The sequence below is a fragment of the Hemicordylus capensis genome, chromosome 15 (genome assembly GCF_027244095.1).
Source record: "Hemicordylus capensis ecotype Gifberg chromosome 15, rHemCap1.1.pri, whole genome shotgun sequence".
Taxonomy (NCBI): domain Eukaryota; kingdom Metazoa; phylum Chordata; class Lepidosauria; order Squamata; family Cordylidae; genus Hemicordylus; species Hemicordylus capensis.
This window is the reverse complement of record NC_069671.1, coordinates 19214834-19233288: the sequence shown is the minus strand read 5'-3', so window position 1 is coordinate 19233288 and position 18455 is coordinate 19214834. Positions and strand designations below refer to the sequence as shown.

Sequence of the window (18455 nt, the reverse complement as noted above, 5' to 3'; positions counted from 1 at the left end):
CCTGCAGCAACCTTGCACAGACCATCCGGAACACTCTGCTTTTGGCAGAGAAACCCAAATATCTTTTTTCTATCATTCTCAGCTATCTGGTAAAGAGGAAAATACCTTAAAAATAGAAGGGGATAGGAATAGCAAGTAGATTTCTCTACACATCCTCAGCAATGGGGTAAGTTTAGTGTCAGCATAATGGTCTCTTGCCAGATGTGCAATTTTCAGAAGCAAAGCTGACAAAAAACTGGTTTTAAAAACTGTGGCAATTGAAGTTTCAGCATGATGCTATTTCCCCAACACACATGGACAAAATTAGCGAATTTTTACAAGTATCAGAAATATGGTACAAAGTGTCTTAAATATGAGCAACAGAAATAGCAAGTAGGTTTTCCTCTACCTTGCTGAACAGCAAGACTGACTTAAATTAAGACTAGAGCAGTGCATATATATTAGAGGCCTATCTCCTAGTTAATTTGTAACATCACTCCCCCCCACCCCCAGCCAAGACTCACTTTGGTTTTTCTCAAGCCCAAGCAAAACAGCTGTGCTGTTGCTACCCTGCAACTAGTGTTTAGAGGCATCTTTCCACAGAGGCTGAAGGTGGCCTATAGCCCTGAGTCGTAGTCACCGATAGACCGGCCCTCCATGAATTTGTCTAAGTCCCATTTAGAACCATGCAAGCTTGTGGCCATTATACCCCCCCAGAAAACGAAAAATAAGAATTAAATTCAGGGCAACACAAGTATATGTACATGCTGAATGTGCAGTCTTTATTCTGAAATATGCAATTTTGGTATTTAAGTAGAACTCAAACTAGACAAAAAGTTATAACCAAAAGGTAAGCTGGCCAAATGCTGCTTTACGCTTGTTGTTTTTGAAACACTTGTCCACCATCAGGACTGAAAACTTAATAGGATATTTTCTAAGACTACCTGTACTTCAGTGGCACAGACTTGAGCCCTGAAGAAGAAAGATCACAATCTCCCAAATTATTTGTATAAACCAACAGGAAGAATAGGGCAGACGACCAACCAACTAAAAATTTAATCAGCTGAGAGCTATACACAAGCCATAGTAAAACGAGAGAACACTCAATTGCGTAGCACTGACTGCTGAAAGCGGGACGTAGGGCTGACATTGCGGGGTCAAAAGCAACCTGGCAGTGGCCATCTGCTCTAAGGGGCTTCTTCAACATGGGAGGAAGAGCTATTTTGTACAGTAGAAACACAGCTAGTAACCCACAGAAGAGGCCTTTCTCCCTGGTTTTGTAAGAAATAAGTTTATTGAAGCACACAGCCCAGAACACATTTCAATTGGGATGCCCAGAATACATTTCAATTCGTCAAGCAAAAGTATAGAGTTATCGTCGCTTCTGGAAGATGTTGCCACGTCCCATACCACGACCTCTTCCTCTTGCGGCCACTGAAGGGGAAAAACAGATTGTAAATGTTGCAGGACACACACAAAACGAGGTTTTGAAAAACCCCACCCAAAGTCCTCAGGTCTGCTTGCTGCACTTGCCTCCCAAGATGCAGGCCTGACCAAAGAAGAAAGGATATTGGATTGCCTCTCTACTTTTGACCAGGAAAGGATTGGATTAAGATCTACTGTATTTACCCAAACAGAACATGAGTGAATCCAATACGACCCCTTTAAAAATAGGGGTTGCATACAGGTTATACCTGCATTTTCCTGAAAAGAAGACGACTCTGAATTTAAGATGACCCCCCTGATTTCTAGCATCAAACTTGGAAAACGCCTAGTCTGAGATTCTGGTAAGTACACAGAAGCCCTTTCTCCTTCCCCTCCCTGGCTCACAACACTTGTCTTGGTGGCCTCGATCCAGACACTTACCCTGGGCTTTGAGAATAGCTGCTTTCCCCCTTCCAGCCCCAGAGCCTTGGTTCTTGTTCTTCATGCTTTTCAACATTGGGGCATTTTTCAGCATGTCCGGCAGAATGAGGAACCGTATTTTGCTGCCCCGGATGTACACCTGCTCTAACTGCGCCACACGCCCATCTCTGTAGGTCACAGTGATGTTGGACATCTGAAAGAGAAAGGCAGCTGCTGAGTACAGAGGCCTTGCAGGGGAAAGTCAGCCACTCGGAGACCATTTGCAGTTTCAGCGTGTTTTATTATAATACCCTTTTGATAAGGATGCTCGTCTATCACCCCCTTGTTGAAATACCCAGGGTGCTTGGATGGGTTCTATACCACTCTCTGTGGTAGCCAAGTTGTGTGTGTAGCCAAGTTCACACAACAAATGACTCAGTCATGAAACAGGTGTTTTTTTTGGGGGGGGGTGCAAAACTGTAAATTTCTGTGGCTGATCTTTGATCGTAAATACATATTTTAAACTTCTGCAAAACCTGACCAGGCAGTAACCCATCTAAACTCTTTTCCCACTGAAATTGATAAGCCAATTCAGAGCTTTGACCAGATAGTTTTTCCCACCTGAGGATGTAGCCAGCGAACAGTCTCCCTGGGCTGCTTTTTTCCTCCAAGGGCTTTGCACTCCGCTAGCACCTACCTGGCAGTTCATGTTGTCCTCGGCCTCAATGAGTTTCCCTCGATAAACTTCTCCTGTATTGGTCTCGCAGGTCACGATGTGGCCCTCTGCTTCATGCAGCACCTTAATGGGCACCCCAATGGACATGGCTGAAGCTCTGTGGGTTCAAACTTGAGAGGGGGAGGAGAAAATGCACAGCGGTCACAAAAGCTGCCTCTCTTCCATGCATGGCCTTCTAATTTTAACACATTGCAAGAGCTATAAAACCCAGCTCAAAGGGCACAGGACCTTGGAATCCAGGGATGCCCACCCAAAGACTGCTGGCAGAGCCATTCAAGAACCACTGCCCAGGGGAGAGACGATCATCACAGCAGAGTGAGAGCCCACATGGCAGAGTGAGAGGAGAGTGCAGCAGCAGAAGGGAGAGTGAAGCGTTCACAGAAGAAAAGTCTGAATGCATTACAAGTCCATGAGAGCCGGGCAGTCTAAAGACTGAGCGTCCACAATCGGCAGCGAGAACACATTTGGGGGGGATGCCATTCTTTTCGAATCGGAGTGACCTGGTCTCTAAGGGTTGTCCAGAGACCAATCCAGCTGCTATTTTCTAGACCAGCGGTAGGCAACGTTGCAGCTCTCCAGATGTTGCTTAACTACAACTCCCACCACCCCCGTGTCACAATTTATTAGAGCAGGGGATGGTGGGAGTTGTAGTTCAGCGTGTTGCCCACCCTTGAAACTAGACTAGGTACAAAGACAGCAGCCCAATCTAGCAGGGCACGCTGCAGCAGCTGGACTCCAGATGCTACTGAGCTGCAACCCATCATCCCCCAGCTTCCACTGACTGCGGCTGGGGACAATGAGAGTTGTAGTGTCCCTCGATAAACTGCTGTGATGCCCAGATGTTGTTGACTACAACTCCCATAACCTCCCCCCACAAAAAATGCTATTGCAGCTGGGGATGCTGGGAGCAAGTGGCTAGCTAGCAGCACTTCAGCAGAGACACTGGCAAGAATGGCATGCTAGCTTTAAGTTCACCCCCCTGTGTGTTGACATGCATGCACACCACTGCACACTACAACTCCCAGCATCCCCAACGGCAGTGGCCTCAGCTCAGATGCATCTCTGCCTGGTTCCTAGATGCAAAGTTCTTAAGACCTGGGATGGGGTGGGTGGGAGGGACCCAGAAAGAGGCCCATTTGTGCCCTCCAGTCTGGGGCACCTGGCTGGCCACCGCGAGGAGGACCGGATGGGCCCGGCCCAGCAGGGCTACGGGCCACGGGAGCCAGGTAGAGCCTCCTCGTCCAGCAGCAGTCTATCTCCGCCCGCCCCCCCGCGGGAAAGGGCTGGCCCGGACCGGATCCGGTCCTTTATTCAGAGAGACAGGGCGGGAGGAAGGAGGAGAGACCAAGCCCTCCGAGGCTGGCGGCGGCCCAAGGCCGGAGCCCGCCGCCCGCCTCACTTACCGTCCGCGTTGTTGCTGCTGCTGCGTCCGTCCGGCGTGCCGCTATTTCCAGTCCCCGCCCGCGCCCCGCTCTCCCAGCATGCAGTATGCCCAGCAGCCGGAAGTCCGCTGCCGCTCTGTCCCCCGAGGCCTCCGAACTCTATGGGTGGGCGGTGCGTCGCCCCGAAGGGCTCGGCCTGGAAACTGGAGCCTCGAGCTACGGTTCCGCGCAGCCCCGGCGGCTGGCTTCTCCGAAGCAGGGAGAAAGTGGGGCTCGTCCCCACCCGCGCCCCCGTCGCCCCCTCCTCCTCCCTCCGCTGTGGACCTGCAGGCAGGGGCTGTCGCTCCGGGGCAGAGGGGGCGCTGCGGCCTGCCGCGGGCGCTGGCCCGCCTTGCACCCGTGCCGGGGGCCGTCACGTGTGGACGCGGCCCCGGAGTCGCCGCCGCGCCCGCAGGGCTGTTCCCTGAGCCCGGAAAGCGCTACGGGCGCGGGAGGCTCCCCGCCGCGGGCTGCCACACGCGTCCCCCGGGCGTGGGCCGCGTTCACACGTTCTGCCGCCGCCGTGCAGCGTGGAGGCGGGCGGCCGGGCGGGGCGGCTGCTGCTGCTGCTGGGACGGAGGCGGACCTCCGGCGCCCAGAAGGCCGGGCCGGGTGACAGTCGCGGGCTCCGCCTCGCTGGGTCGGCAGCAGCAAGGGGAGGAGGAGGAGGAGCCATGCCCGGCCCCGCGGCCGCCCCCTGAGCGGCTCCTCCGCCCGCCATGAAGAGCCCCAAGGAGGAGGACGCGGAGCCGCCGCCGCCGCCCCCAGGTCGGTCCGGGGGGGGGGGGCGCGGAGGAGGACTCGCCCTCGGGGCATGTGCAGAGCGCCCGCGCGAGCAGGCAGCCTGGCGGGCCTGGCCCAGCAGAGCCCCCCTGTCCAGCTGCAGTCTACCTGTGCCCTCGGGGCGAGGGGAGGCAGGGGCGCCCGACTTGCGGTCCCCTCGCCCTTGAACCTGCCCGTGGCGGCGGCGGCAGCAGCAGCAACAGGGTGGCCAGACCCGCGGGCGGCGCGGACGGGCTCCTCTCCTCCCCGGCGCCTGGCGGAGGGCGGGGTCTTAAGCCGCCTCCCGGGGGGCTGGCTGCGGCTGCCCTCCGGGGTGTGTGGTCTGCTGCTCCGCGGGGTGGCCTTTCGGGTTGCTCTGGCGGCTGCTGTGGTGGGCCGCCCTGAGCAGGCTGGGGCTGGAGGGGCGAGGTAGGGATGTTTATCATCATCAATAATAATAATAATTAATAACAGCAACCACAACACGCTGCATGGGGTGGTCGCAGGAGGTGCAGACAGCCTGCTTGTCTGGTTTTTTTTTGGGGGGGTTGCCCTGTGGGGGAAGGTCAGTGACCCTGCGCCCCCCCCCCCCAGACCCCCACAATGTAGGGTGCTCTGAATCCAGAAAGGGCACTTTGTCGCCTCTGCATCCTGATCCTGCCTCTGTTTGCTTGGAAGGAAGCTGCTGCCAGTGAATCTGATGGGGCTCCCTCCCAGATCAGGGCGCTTCGGACCCTCGCCTTAGCTGGGTGGGGGCGCCACGTCTAGCTGTTTTAAGGGCTTTGCAAATGATGATGGTGGTTTGCTGACTTTGCTTACGCCTCGTGGGGGGATGGAGAATCCGGGGTTTATTTAGCGGGGGGGGGGGGGGGCAGGTCAGAAGTGCTGGATGTTCAGAGTTTCCCCAGAAACGACTAGAATTCATAATCAGAGTGGTCACCATGAAGGCTTTGGCATTATTCCAGGTTACATATGTTTAGTCCTCTGTTTTTAGACCCCCAAATAAGCTGCTGCTGCTGCTACTGGTATGTAGGCCGTTTCCCAACAAAAACCTTCAAAGCGGTTTACATAGCAAAGTAATCATAAGTAGGATGACTTCCTGTTCCAACAAGGCTCATAGTCTGGAAAGAAATATAAGAGAGGCACCAGCAGCAACCGCTGAAGGAATGTTGCGCTGGGGTTGGATAGGGCCCGTGGCTCTCCACCTGCTAAATATAAGACAATCACCCCTTTAAAAGATGCCTCTTTGCCCAGTTAGAAGGGATTAACACAAGATGTCCCTCCAGCAGTGCGAAAGAGGGGATGAAATCCTGAGTTGCAAGCTCTGAAATGTTCTTGTGAATGCCCCAGATGTTGCATTCTGCTATAGTTTAGGTTGTATCCTGCACTTGGCGTCAGTATTATTTATTGTCGAGTCCAAACAGTCCTGGGTTTTGCAGTCATGGCAAGCACAGCTCAAGAGGCAGCACAAAGACAGGGTGCGGGTCTTATTTGTTTGTTAGTTAAATTTCTATACTGCCTCTCATTAAAACAAGCTCAAGGTAGTTCACACAGAAGTTAAAACAAGACTATAAAAATGACACAATTAAAATATTAACTAGAATATAACAAATTCTAGATGCAAGTTTTGGGCGGTATAGAAATATTTCAAATAAAGAATACAGATCTCATTAAAAGATTAAAACCAAGCACAATAGAACCATAAAAGATACAAAGCAGCAGCAATAGAAACAAGCATATAAAAGCCTGGGTAAAAAGCCAAGATTTCACATGCTTTCTAAAAACTGTGATGGAGACTGAGGACCAGTCTTGGTCGGCCTAAGCAGGGTTTGCCTTGGTCTGCATTTGGATGGGAGACTACATGTGAGCACTGTAAGATATTCTGCTGAGAGGATTTGGCTGTAGCTCATTGGCAGAGCATCTGCTTTAAGGGCCAAGTTCCATCCTTGGCAGCATCTCCAGGTAGGGCCTGGCAAAGGCTCCCGAATCTGAAACTTTGGCAGCCCGCTGCCACTCAGTGGAGACAGTACTGAGCTAGATGGACCAAAGGTCTGACTCTGTATCAGGCAGCTTCCAGTGCTCCTGTATGCTTCAACTCAAATTTGTGGAGCAGTTTGGCTTGCCTTGTAGCCTCCTAGCAGGATGAGGCTCCTGGCTAGGGATTGCTGGGAACTCAAAAGGCCGATGAACTGGCCATCCTTGGTACTGAGGAGATCCTGGTCTCATTCTGCAAGGGAGTGTTCAGAAGTGGTTGTGCTGAGACCCGGCCTCCGTCTGTGCATTCAAGAAACACCCATGCTGCTTTATTGGGAGAGGTGGTGGGGGTTTTGGAGATGGTTACTGGGCTAGCGTGTACATGAAAGAGCTGGTTGGGTGGCTGCAGCTGTCCTTCGTCAGCCTTTGAATGACCTCTGGAACTCATATACACCAGGTCTTGACAGCTCCTTGGATTGAGGAGCCAGCCCCAAAATGTAGAAGGCGGGCAGTGGACGTGGGACAAAACTACCAGCCTTCGTGACAGGCGGTGTGGCGGGAGAAAGCGGAAACGGGCTTCTCTGTATCCCCTTTAACATATGTGGAACTGAAACCAGGCTACCTGGGATAAATAAAGATTTTGTTAAATAACTCTGCCTCTGCATATCCTAGCCTAGGCACCACGGTTAAATTTCTAGGCCCCATGGTTCCCTGGCACCTGGGACTTGTCAAGGCTTAATACAGTGGCATGCTCACCAGCCATTATTTGTGATTGCCACCAACCCGCTCTTCTCCCCCAAATCCTCTTGCACAGAGAGAGAGCTTAGATAGAAGCGGGTCTTCTTTGTTTGCACTGGGAGAGGGAGATGGTAAGAAGCAAGGGGAGCCCCCCCACCCAGCTGCTTGGAAAGGATTCCTGCTCGCTCTTACTCTCTCAGAAATGGCCGTGGAAATGACCTCTGGGGAGGAGAGCTGGGTGGGGCTGGGGGTCCTGCTCACCAGAGGGCTGGGGGGGCACTCGCCCCACTGGCGAGCTGGCAAGTGGGTTTGTTGATGCCCATGCATTGAATTTATTCAGGGGCGGTTCTCCCGTTTTAACTGGGTAACCAAATGCGTGTGTCAGATAAAATTCAGTGTCTGGAAGTTGTTTTTGATCAAGGGTTCCCAGCCTTGGTGTCTGACTCCAGAGCCCTTCATCCCCTGCCACGATGGCCTTTGTAGCCCAACACAGCTTGGGGGGGGCCACCCTTTTAGCATTTGATGAACGGATTTCTTCAGAATGGGGCAGCATAGGAGGAAGGGATGGGGCCGCAGGAGACGAGGAGCCGTTCGCTTCAGGGGTGGGTGCAAAGAGAGGGTTCTGCCTGCTGTGGTCTTGAGTCCCGTGTCCTCTTTGCTGCAGTGGATGACGTGCAGTTGAAAGTGCCGGTTCTTCAGCAGCTGTACCACTGGGACTGCGGCCTGGCCTGCTCCAGGATGGTCCTGCAGTAAGTACATTTGGTGGGGGGGGGCTGACGTGGGTGTGTGTGGCGGGGCGGGGGTTGGGAGAAGGGAGCTGTTGGTAGCCCTTTTTAGCCAGATGGCTCCTGGGTCCCCGAGTCAGCGTGGAGGTCCCTAGGCCTCACTCCACTGCCTCACTCCACTGGTTTCTGCCTGCGTGGCCGTAGCATCCGTCGTGAAAGGTGAGGCTGTGGAGGAAAGAGATCTCCGCTCCCCACACCATTTGCGTCAGAGGCAGCTCCCCAAAGGCCCGACTGGTTTGATGTCAGCAGTCTGGATATTTCCCCCTAGCCCTGGACTGCACCGTTTGGGCTGCCCAGCTGGTGTGGGACTACAGCTCCCATCATCCCTGGCTGTTGGCCAGGATGCACTTTTTATCTGCAGCTCAGTTTCTCTGGCGGGAGCCAGCTGGGAGCTTTCCCTCCGCCTTTGTGGCTCTGCGTGGCAGCTCTGTTCCTGTCTGGGCCCCATGTGCAGTCCGTGTTCCGCGAATAACCGTCTGTGTGCTGCTGTGTGACCTGGGTTTCTTTTCTCAACCTGCTCGCTGCCCTGCTGAACTCGTCTTTCCTTCCACAGAGGAGCACGAGCTTTAGGTGCAGGAGAATGAAATACCTATTTAGAGGGTCCACTTAGTAGATATGAAGCAGAAGATTTTCATTTCTCTCCACCCCTTCTGCCAAGACGTTAGTCCATGCACTGGTAATTCCCCATCTTGACTACTGTAACCTCTCTCCCTCCTCCCCTCCTCCCCACTCCAACCTCAGTTTCCCAGACCAGACATCATACCTTGCAAGTCCAAAACGAGACCCCCCTCTCTGTTCTACAAGTCCAGTGTCTCTCCCTATATTGGGGCCCCAAGTTTCTTCTCCTCACTGCCACGTTGCCCCATATCCCTGACCCTGAATGGAACTGTGCTCTCCCACTTTTCCTGAAGCTTCTCCCATTTTCTTCTTTGGTTTCTCTTCGGTTTCCCGTAGCACAGATCCAGTTCAGGCTTTATCACTGTGTGGAGACGGGGGATATGCCAGATTCGTATGCTTCCTCCTTCCCTCTCGTGCATGAGTCCCCACCCCACCTCCGTATCTTGCTTTAACCTGTGTCCGTTGCTGGAAGATAATGGTCTCAAAACTGTGGAGCACTCACTGGTAACTTCTCGGCTTGACTACTGCAATGTGCTGTATGTGGGGCTGCCTTTGTATGTCGCACAGAAACTTAGTTAGTTCAAAATGCAGCCACCAGATTGGTCTCCAGGATTTCTCGGAGAGACCATATCATGCCTGCATTGACGGCCAATATGTTTCCGGGCAAAATACAAAGTACTTTAAGGTCATCCGGAGAGGTCCGTCTTCAGTTGCTGTCAGCTCACCCGGCAGCAACTTGGGATTGGGTCTTCTCAGTCCCGGACTCTGGATATTGGAGGTTTAAGAGTTCTAGCAGCCTTCAGAAGAGCCCTAAAAACACATCTGTTTAGCCCAGCCTTTAGTGAGTGCGGAACTGGTTTTAATTTTGTATTAAGGAGTTATTTGTGTTTTTAAATCTGTTTTTGTATTTTGTGAACTGCCTAGAGCCATCTGGGTGAGGTGGTAAAAGAAAAAAATCTAATGGATAACAACAGTTTAGCACAGAGCTGCACAAGTTCAACCCTCCTGTTGGACTACAACTTCCATTATCCCTATTGGCCACTGTGGCTTGGAATGATGGGAGTTGTAGTCCAAAAACAACCAGAGGGCCAAAATTGTACAGCCCTGATTTAGCATAACGGGCACATTGGGGCTAACTATGGTTAGAGTGAACCAGTACTGCTCAACACTCTGGTTTCCAAGCAAAAACAGGTTACTTCTAATCATGGTTCGCCTCCGTGCAAAGCTCAACTATGGATAAAACAAACCTAGGAAGGAAGGCGGGAGAGCTTTGACCTGTGGCACGTTCCCAAACGCTGCTTATTTCTGAACCAGTTTACAGTCGGGGTCCCCGGGACCTTTCCATGGGACGTTCACTCCGTCCTCCCCCTTCTCCAAATGCTTGCCTTACAGAGATGGCAACCTTCCTCTTTCATCCCTATTATTTTCCGTAAACCAAGCAATTTTAAGGAGCTCGAAGGAGACCCTTTTCAAAGGGCATTGCCTTCTGTAAGCGTCTCTGGCCCTGTGACTTTTATCAAGGCAAGAACAGACTTCCCGAAGGGAATGCTCCTGTTACCTTTAAAACAAAATACCGTGGGATACTCTCCATCCCCTCCCCCGCTGTGAGCATTGTGCTTCACACCCCGGCGGGTTGGGGATCTCTCCATTGCCCAGGCAGGAGGTCTCATAGAGCCATGTTTCTCTTCTGTCACACATCATGTTCCAAGATTCTCTTGCCTTCTTGCTGCCCTAAGCCGCTCTCCCTCACCACTTCCCAGGTACCTGAACCTCCTGAATGATGACGAATTTCAGAAAGCCATCCAGGACCTCCGGTTGACCAAGAGCATCTGGACCATCGACCTTGCCTACCTGATGCGCCACTTTGGTGTAGAACACCGGTTCTGCACCCAGACCCTGGGAGTGGATAAGGGCTACAAGAACCAGGTCAGTGGGTGGGTTGGTTGGTAGGCTGATTTAACCATATTTTGTATACCACTGGATACATGTGTTGTTGTTGTTGTTGTTGTTATTATTATTAATAATAATTCAATTTCTATACCGCCCTTCCAAAAATGGTTCAGGGCGGTTTACACAGAGAAATAATAATATTTCGTATACCACTGGATACGTGTGTCATCATCATCATTATTATTATTATTATTATTATTATTATTATTAATTCGATTTCTATACCGCCCTTCCAAAAATGGCTCAGGGCGGTTTACACGGAGAAATAAATAAATAAATAAATAAGATGGCTCCCTGTCCCCAAAGGGCTCACAATCTAAAAAGAAACCTAAGATAGACACCAGCAACAGTCACTGGAGGTACTCTGCTGGGGGTGGATAGGGCCACCCTAGGCAGTGTACATAATTTAGAATACAACAAAGGTGAAAACTGAATTAAAAACAAAACCGTTTGACAGACTAAAAACCATTAAAAAGCCATTTTAACGAGAAGCCTGAGAAAACGGGTGTGCTGAAGGTCTTTTTAAAAGCCACAAGAGATGGAGAAGCTCCTGTTTTGACAGGGGGTGCATTCCAGAGCCCTGGGGCAGCCACAGAGAAGGCCTGGTGCTGAGTAGCTGCCAAGCGTGGTCGGTTGGGGAAACCCATGCCTGAAACCTCTGCAGAGCCACCGCCAGCCACTCCAGACCTTACTGAGCTCGATGGACCTGAGGTGGCTTCCTAGGTCTCGAGCCAGATCGGTAGCCCTCGGGGAAGAACTCCAGTCAGCAGCCTCAGCTCAAGCGTGGCTCCCTTGTGTGCACCGTTAACGAGAGGGGTCTCCTTACGAGCCACAATCCTTGCTGGGTGACTCTGGGCCGGTCACTTCTCTCCCAGCCTGACCTACTTCTCAGGGTTGTTGTGAGGGGAAACTGAAGGATGTAGTACACCGCTCTGGGCTCCTTGGAGGAAGAGCGGGATATAACATGTAAACATAAAAATAAATAAGTACAAAACCTGGTTGCTGTAGTCCAGAGCTGATTTCATTCTGAGCTGTCTCCCTTCTCCAGTCATTCTACAGGAAGCACTTTGACACGGAAGAGAACCGCGTCAACCAGCTCTTCGCACAAGCCAAAGCCTGCAAAGTGCTGGTGGAGAAATGGTGAGCTCTGCCTGGTGGCCTCTCCCCCATTTGGCTTTACTCCATGTTTGCAGGGAGGGCAACTCCAGGGTCTTAATTCCAGCTGGGTTCCAGAATGTTTAGCCTCAGATGTGAATGATCTCAAGTCAGCCTTCTTGTAGGGGTCAGCGTGGGCTCAGGAATGATCAGATTTAAAAAGCAAGTCACTGCAACTTACTTTGCACACTTATAGCTCAGCACTGTACATATTCACTTGGCAGGGAGTCCCACTGGATTGAGTCCTCAGTAACCGCCTGGGATTGCACCCACTCTGGAGCCTCACTTTCCCAACTTGTTTCTGTGTCTCTGTCTCTTTATTTATTTGTTATACTTGTACACTGCCCCAAACTCTGGGCAGTTTACAACATCATAAAACAAATTCAAACAAACATCAAAACAATTAACAACCTTGGGTGGATATTTATTTACTTATTTATTTTACATACCACTTGGCTCCAAAGGCTCTAGGCAGTTCACAAAAATAAACACACCAAGAACAAAACAGGACAAACGGTTAAAACCATTTAGAACCTCCATATAGACACCTACTGGCAAGAGGACACCTCCTGCGAGGCCATAGTTTCACAAAACCCTTAAATATTATAGGATTTGAAGTGTGCAAAATACCTCAGAACCAGCCTCGCCCTCTCCCCCCCCCCCCCCCCGTCTGCAGCACGGTCACTGTCCGGGACATCCAGGAGCACCTCTCCAGGGGCCACGTGGCCATCGTGCTGGTCAACGCCGTCCTCCTGCTCTGCGACCTCTGCTCCAGCCCAGTCAAGTACTGCTGCTTCCTCCCGATCGGCCAGAAGTGCTTCTGCAGGAGCCCCGACTACCAGGGCCACTTCATCGTCTTGTGCGGCTACAACAAAGCCTCAGGGAGTATCTATTACAACAATCCTGCCTATGCTGACAGTGAGTTAAACCGCCCGCCCACCCCCCACAACCCCCCACTTCTCCTTCTCTCCTGACTCTTTGAAACTGAAGAAGACGAGTGCAAGCCCAAATGGGGCGCTGCCTGTTAAGTGGCCGGCTCTGTGCTCTGTCTTTCGCCCGCCCTCCCGGTGGTTTCATCGGGAGTTGGTAAATGGTCTGGGCAAGGCCTTCTGTGGAGATCGGTTGCGGCTGGGTTTCCAAAGCATCGAAGTCAGGCCTGCTCCACTCAGCCCTCCACCCACACAGAGCTGTTTTTGGACTACCACTCCCATCATCCCCAGACACAGTGGCCAATAGCCAGGGATGATGGGAGTTGTAGGCCCAGCATCTGCAGGAGGGCCGAAGTGGAGCAGCCCTGCAAGTCTAAATGTAGAAGTGACTGCTTTTGGCTTGATAATGGGGGGCGCGGGGTGCTGGTGAGTAAACAGCCCAGCGTCTGTCCGTTGTAGTAGCATTGCCTTGCAAAAAGAGGCTGGCCTTCTGGTTCCTTTCAGCCCGGATTCCTTGGTAGCCATAGGGACACAGGAAACTGCCTTCTACCAAGTCCGTTCCCCTCCTGCCTCAGTTTCCTCCCCTTCCTCTGCTGTGTCTCTTGTGTCAGAAGCTAGATTGGGAACTCCTCGGGGCAGGGACCTGGCCTTTCATCCTGGTTAAAGCATAGGAACATAGCAAGCTGCCTCCTACGGAGTCAGACCCTTGGTCCATCTAGCTCAGAGTTGTCTACACTGACTGGCAGCAGCTCTCCAAGGTTGCCGGCAACCCTACCTGGAGATGCCAGCAGGGAGGGAACTGGGCACCTTCTGCATGGAAAGCAGATGCCCTCTCTGCCCCTGGGCTGTGGCCTCTTCCCCGAAGGAGAATATCATGCCATGCTCACAGGTAGTCTCCCATTCCCCGATGCTGTTCGCTGCAACTCCCAGCACCCCTCACTGCAGTGGGATCTTGGGCTGGGGGTTATGGGAGTTGTAGTCTGGGAATTCCTGTTAGAGGGGAGGCTGGGGCAGACCCTGCTTCGCCAAGGGGGCGACCCATGCTCACTGCTGCAAAGCCAGCTCTCTTTCCCCCCTCCCCACTGAACCTGCTTTGGTCTCCTGCCCCACAGGAACATGCAGCACCAGCATCAATAACTTTGAGGAGGCCAGGACAAGTTACGGCACAGACGAGGACATCTTGTTCGTCTACACGGACAGCTGACCCCCTTGGCCCCGGTGCTTCCGCCTCAGCACTGGCTCCTCCCACCCAGTGGGGGCCACGGACTTTGTCTCAGGACTCCTGCTGCAAAGACTCTGCTTCCGGCCTGCAGCAGGACCAGAAAGAAGGGATGCTCTGGAGGTTGGTAGAGCAACGTTCCTGCCCCACAGCCCCCTTTTTATTCGTGGTGATTCTGATGATGAGAAATAGCCTGTGTATATACACCACACTATAAATTATATATAGATATATCACACACACACACACACACACACACACACACACACACACACAATTTGCATTTTTAATTTTGCACATTTGAGAGGTTTTAAAATGCAGACTCGAGAGTTCTTTTCCTGTTGAATGTTGGGCCTCCTTTCCCTGGGAATAAAGTTCACAGGAGACAAGGCTACCACCAGGCTTGTTAGAATTGCTTATTGCTTGGACGCAGGTACAGAGCGAAGCTTAGGAACAACGGGTCCGCTTTCCTCCTGGCAAGGGCTGCTCTTTTGCCTCGTTTGGAGTCGGAAAATAGGATGCATAACCTGGATTATGAGGGGCACATGTAGCAAGAGGAAGCTGGTTGACAGCGTCCTGCTGGCAGAAGAGCAGCGGGTGGCCTGCCCCTTCCTCCAAGCCCCACGGACGCTGCTTGCAAACGCACCGAGCCTCCATGGCTCTTAGGCATTTTCTTAAGAACCAGTGGGAGAAGCACCCTACAGCCGTGAGGCAGCCACGGAGGCTCTGTGGGCCCTGCTCTTCCATCAGCAGGACTCTGTGCAGAAGGTCAGCGATTGTCTACAATGGAATAGCCCACAGACAGGATGGAACGGCTTGATCCACTCAGCGTCTCTTGAGATGGAAAGTTGCTGAGAAGCAGTCGCTTCTTTCTCCACTTCCTGGCGGCCAAATGGTTCTTCGGGAAGCATCTCGTGACAGCTTGTAATGTTGGCCTTCGGCAAGTTAAAAGGTGGTTTCAGCCAGAGAGGGGAAAGTCCTCTTGCCGGGACTAATCCACCTTAGAAATGTTTGTGGGAATCTGCTTGCCCGATACCACCCACTGCTCTTTGGATGATCTCATTTGTCGCTCTAGGCTGTTTGTTTTGGTTCTCAGTGTCGTTTTGGAAGGGCTGCTGCAGCATCCTGGCTGCACCAAGTCTCCTCGCAAGAAATTAAACCTTGTGAAGCGGCAGGTTTGAGCAGAGCCCCTTGCAAGCCCAGCGGCCTCAACCCAAGATAGAAGTGAGCACCCTTAAGCCCACTGACTTCGATGGGCTTAAGCGGGTGTGCGTTTTTCTGAAGTGGTGCTAATGCCAGGCTCTACAACGTTGGCCCTTCTGCAGATGATGGACTACAATTCCCGTCAACGCCCGATGAGCCACTGTGGCTGGGGATGATGTGAGTTGTAGTCCAAAAATAGCTGGTGGGTCAGAATTGTGCAGCTCTGTCTGACCCTGGCAAGTACCTGCCAAGCAAGGGAATCTCTGAATGCGGCGTCTTTTCTTCCACCCCAGGCTCATAGTACTGCTTCCAAGCTGACCGTGGGCTGTATGAATTGGCTGTAGAAAACAGACCATCGTCTTACAATGCTTTCTAGAGAGCACACGAACCAGCTGGGGCGGTGGGTACCCTCTGGGACAAATGCTCATTGTGACTTTTGACAAGGCTTGGAAACCACCAACCCCCACCCCCACCCCGAGATGGAAAAGGGATGAGAACATTGCAAGTCTTTCAGCTTTCAGTGTGTTCTCTTGTCCTGATCGCCAGCGGCCAAATGTGCAGTGGTGTTTTAAAAGCTTTAGAAAAACTACTCAACGCTTGATTGAGCTTGTCAGAGGAGTGGAAATGAAGTCTGACAGCAGCCTCCTCTAAAGACTACTCCAGGGTGACAGTACAGCGACTGGTTCACTGTCATTCGGACCCCAACCCTTTCCTCCATGCAAAAGTGGCAGCAACATTGCCCTAATCACTAGAGGGTGGGGTTAAAAAGGGGGTGACACGAAACAGAGAGCTGCAAGTTAAATTATTAATTTTTATTTAACATTTTTATACCGCCCAAAACTTACGTCTCTGGGTGGTTTACAGCCAAATAAAAACAAAGGTTAAACATTAGTTAAAAACAGAAACAAGAAATTTAAAACACAATTTAACCAATATTCTAAAAACAACATTAAAACAATATCAGTTAAAAGCCTGGATGCCCAGATGTCTTTAAAGACTTTTAAAAAATTGTCAGATGGGGAGGCTCTTATTTCACGAGGGAGCAAATTCGATGGTGAACCGCCTGGAGACTTGTATGGGGTGGTAGAAGAATGTGTTAAGTAAGCAAATAGTCAAGCCAGCGCACCAAAGCTGTTGCCTCTCCTCCATCTCCCATTGCTGGAAATCACTGTGAGCATTTGTCCTCCGAGGTGGTGCTGACAGCCAAAACTTGTGGGCCCGGTTCATAGACCAAAAACAAGAGCATCTACACAGATGCTAGAAACCTGTCATTGGAGGGCGGAGTGTTTGTTGCCAAGCCGATGGTTTTGAGGTTCCTTAAGCACAGGCTCCGAACTCCTGTTTATAATGGAGGCGGCGGCCACAGCAGGGAAACGTCTCTTGGTCAAGTTCCAGGCGGATTCCGGCCAGACATTCTACCTCATCGCTCTACACTCATGTTTCGGACTCCACTCAGGGACGCGGTAGATTCCCAGGTGGCTTGAAGCAAAATGTTCATACTGTAATGTCCACTGTGCATTTCACTTCAAGTACTGCGCGGTCAGCTGCTGGACAGAGACTTCTTGGCCGAGTGTCAGAAATTAGCCAGAGGCAGGAAGCTGCTGTTGCTACTTCCCGGTCCCAGCAGAAGAAACTGGAAACTCAAACAGGAATCAGTGGTGTGGTTTGGCTTGTACTTGACCTCTTTAGAGAAAGATGCTCTGAATGTGACATGTGGTGTCTTAAGTGGCATGGAGTTCGGGCTCAGTATCTGGCCTGTGGTTGCGAAGGATCAGCACTGACTTGACGGCACTCAGTCACTCAATCTGACATGTGCCCCCACTTCCTGGAAATGGAACGAGATTAGTGCTGGTCAAGATTACTTCAAAAGCACTTGCACCAGATTGTTTGATGCTTAGAGTCATTTCTCTCCCTCTTATTTATGACCTTTTAGGCCAGGATCCAGAGAGATCCATGCTTACTAGTACTCTCTGGCTTTCCTGCTCTACCTGCAGCTTCTGCAGTGCTGAATTTACCTGATCCAAGACTTGGTTTCCCCCATGTTCTTTGACGTTAGAAACCAGGCGGTCACCTTAAATCCAGAGCCCTCATCCTTTTGAGGAAATCTTGGTATAACCTGCATTTAATCGCTATTTTTTAAGGGGCTCATCTTAAATCCCGAGTCAACTTGTATTCAGGTAAATAAGGAGCGCCCCCCTCCCCGCTTTTGTGGGGGGTAGAAACTAGAAGCTTGCTCCGCTTCCTTATCTACACTGTGTTTGCACTGCTGAAACCTTTGTGTCAAAAGCCAGGGCCACTTGATCATTTAGAAGCAGTTAGTTCGGTCCTGAGGGAAGAGTTTAAGCCGGACTGCTTGTCAATTCCCAGCATATCCAGGTCTTCCCGTGAGCAGCCCCCTAGATCAGTTCTTCTCCCATCACAATTTGCAGGAAGTGAGCTAGGAGACTGCCTGGCTGCAGGGCATGGGCTTTGCAGTGGCTTAGGGAGGTCATGGGTGCAAGCCCTGAGGATCTGGAAGGCAGCACAGGGGTGTTCTCTGACAAGGGGTTGGGGGTGCGTGTGCGTGGCCTCAGTCCTGATATCTGTCAAGTGTATAGCAGGCAAGCAATGGATTGTGTGCAAGCCGCCCCCAAAGAAAGGAGCCAGGCAGTCCTGGCCCAGCAGGAGAAGAGCTTTCTTTCTACTGATGTGTGTGCACATGTGGTCGCTTTCCATGCTGGGAAGTAGCTAGGTTCCGAACAGTTCAGCCAGCAACAGGAGAAAAATGCATGCAAGGCCATCTTGTCCGAACGCGAGAGCCCGAGGGCTACGTGGGAGCCGCTCCGTTTCTGGCCCAAGTCAGGGCGCCTGCAGAAGCCATACCTGGGCAGAAACGCCCCTCGATACAAAAACAGGTTACAAGCTCATCCTCTTCTAGTCCATCAGGCGACTCCACACAAACCGCCTTTTGTTAGAACAGGCTGTGTTCATTGTACATAACAAAAGGGATATTTTACTTGCAGAGAAATTTTATATGCAAAATATATTTTGTTTGTAATTGAGTCACTCTCAATAAAGGTTTTAAGTTAATGCCAGACATGCTGTGTGCCACCTTCCTTGGCTGGAGACGCCAGGGGAAAATGGGGGGGTGGCAGCTGTGCT

The 18455-nt window shown here is 51.6% G+C and overlaps 2 protein-coding genes across 5 annotated transcripts; one reads left to right on the top strand and one right to left on the bottom strand.

The window, feature by feature from the left end:
• Positions 1-1254: 1254 nt before the first annotated feature.
• SNRPD3 (small nuclear ribonucleoprotein D3 polypeptide) lies at positions 1255-5007 on the bottom strand. 2 transcript variants are annotated; one of them, XM_053279705.1, is made up of 4 exons: positions 4873-5007; positions 2522-2670; positions 1846-2038; positions 1255-1413 (listed from the first exon to the last, which is right to left on the bottom strand). In XM_053279705.1, exons 2-4 carry the CDS (start codon positions 2645-2647, stop codon positions 1352-1354), a joined length of 381 nt encoding a protein of 126 aa, XP_053135680.1. In that variant the 5' UTR covers positions 2648-2670; positions 4873-5007; the 3' UTR covers positions 1255-1351. The 2 variants fall into 2 exon arrangements, with proteins under 2 accessions (XP_053135680.1, XP_053135679.1); XM_053279704.1 differs by lacking the exon at positions 4873-5007 and adding an exon at positions 3964-4616.
• Positions 4563-18388, top strand: GUCD1 (guanylyl cyclase domain containing 1). Of its 3 annotated transcripts, XM_053279700.1 has the most exons (6): positions 4563-4749; positions 8120-8204; positions 10619-10784; positions 11857-11948; positions 12640-12881; positions 14005-18388. In XM_053279700.1, exons 1-6 carry the CDS (start codon positions 4701-4703, stop codon positions 14094-14096), a joined length of 726 nt encoding a protein of 241 aa, XP_053135675.1. In that variant the 5' UTR covers positions 4563-4700; the 3' UTR covers positions 14097-18388. The 3 variants fall into 3 exon arrangements, with proteins under 3 accessions (XP_053135675.1, XP_053135678.1, XP_053135677.1); XM_053279703.1 differs by lacking the exons at positions 4563-4749; positions 8120-8204 and adding an exon at positions 8794-8916; XM_053279702.1 differs by lacking the exons at positions 4563-4749; positions 8120-8204 and adding an exon at positions 9200-9362.
• The last annotated feature ends 67 nt before the right edge of the window (positions 18389-18455 follow it).

What these genes read in the sequence shown, in the direction of transcription:
- SNRPD3 (XM_053279705.1), bottom strand. Translation starts at nt 2,647, where the DNA reads ATGTCCATTGGGGTGCCCATTAAGGTGCTGCATGAAGCAGAGGGCCAC. An exon ending in AGGACAACATGAACTGCCAG is followed by an intron (nt 2,039 to 2,521) that starts GTAGGTGCTAGC and finishes TTTCTCTTTCAG; the next exon opens with ATGTCCAACATCACTGTGAC. An exon ending in AGCTATTCTCAAAGCCCAGG is followed by an intron (nt 1,414 to 1,845) that starts GTAAGTGTCTGG and finishes TTTCCCCTTCAG; the next exon opens with TGGCCGCAAGAGGAAGAGGT.
- GUCD1 (XM_053279700.1), top strand. Translation starts at nt 4,701, where the DNA reads ATGAAGAGCCCCAAGGAGGAGGACGCGGAGCCGCCGCCGCCGCCCCCA. An exon ending in ATAAGGGCTACAAGAACCAG is followed by an intron (nt 10,785 to 11,856) that starts GTCAGTGGGTGG and finishes TCCCTTCTCCAG; the next exon opens with TCATTCTACAGGAAGCACTT. An exon ending in AAAGTGCTGGTGGAGAAATG is followed by an intron (nt 11,949 to 12,639) that starts GTGAGCTCTGCC and finishes CCCCGTCTGCAG; the next exon opens with CACGGTCACTGTCCGGGACA.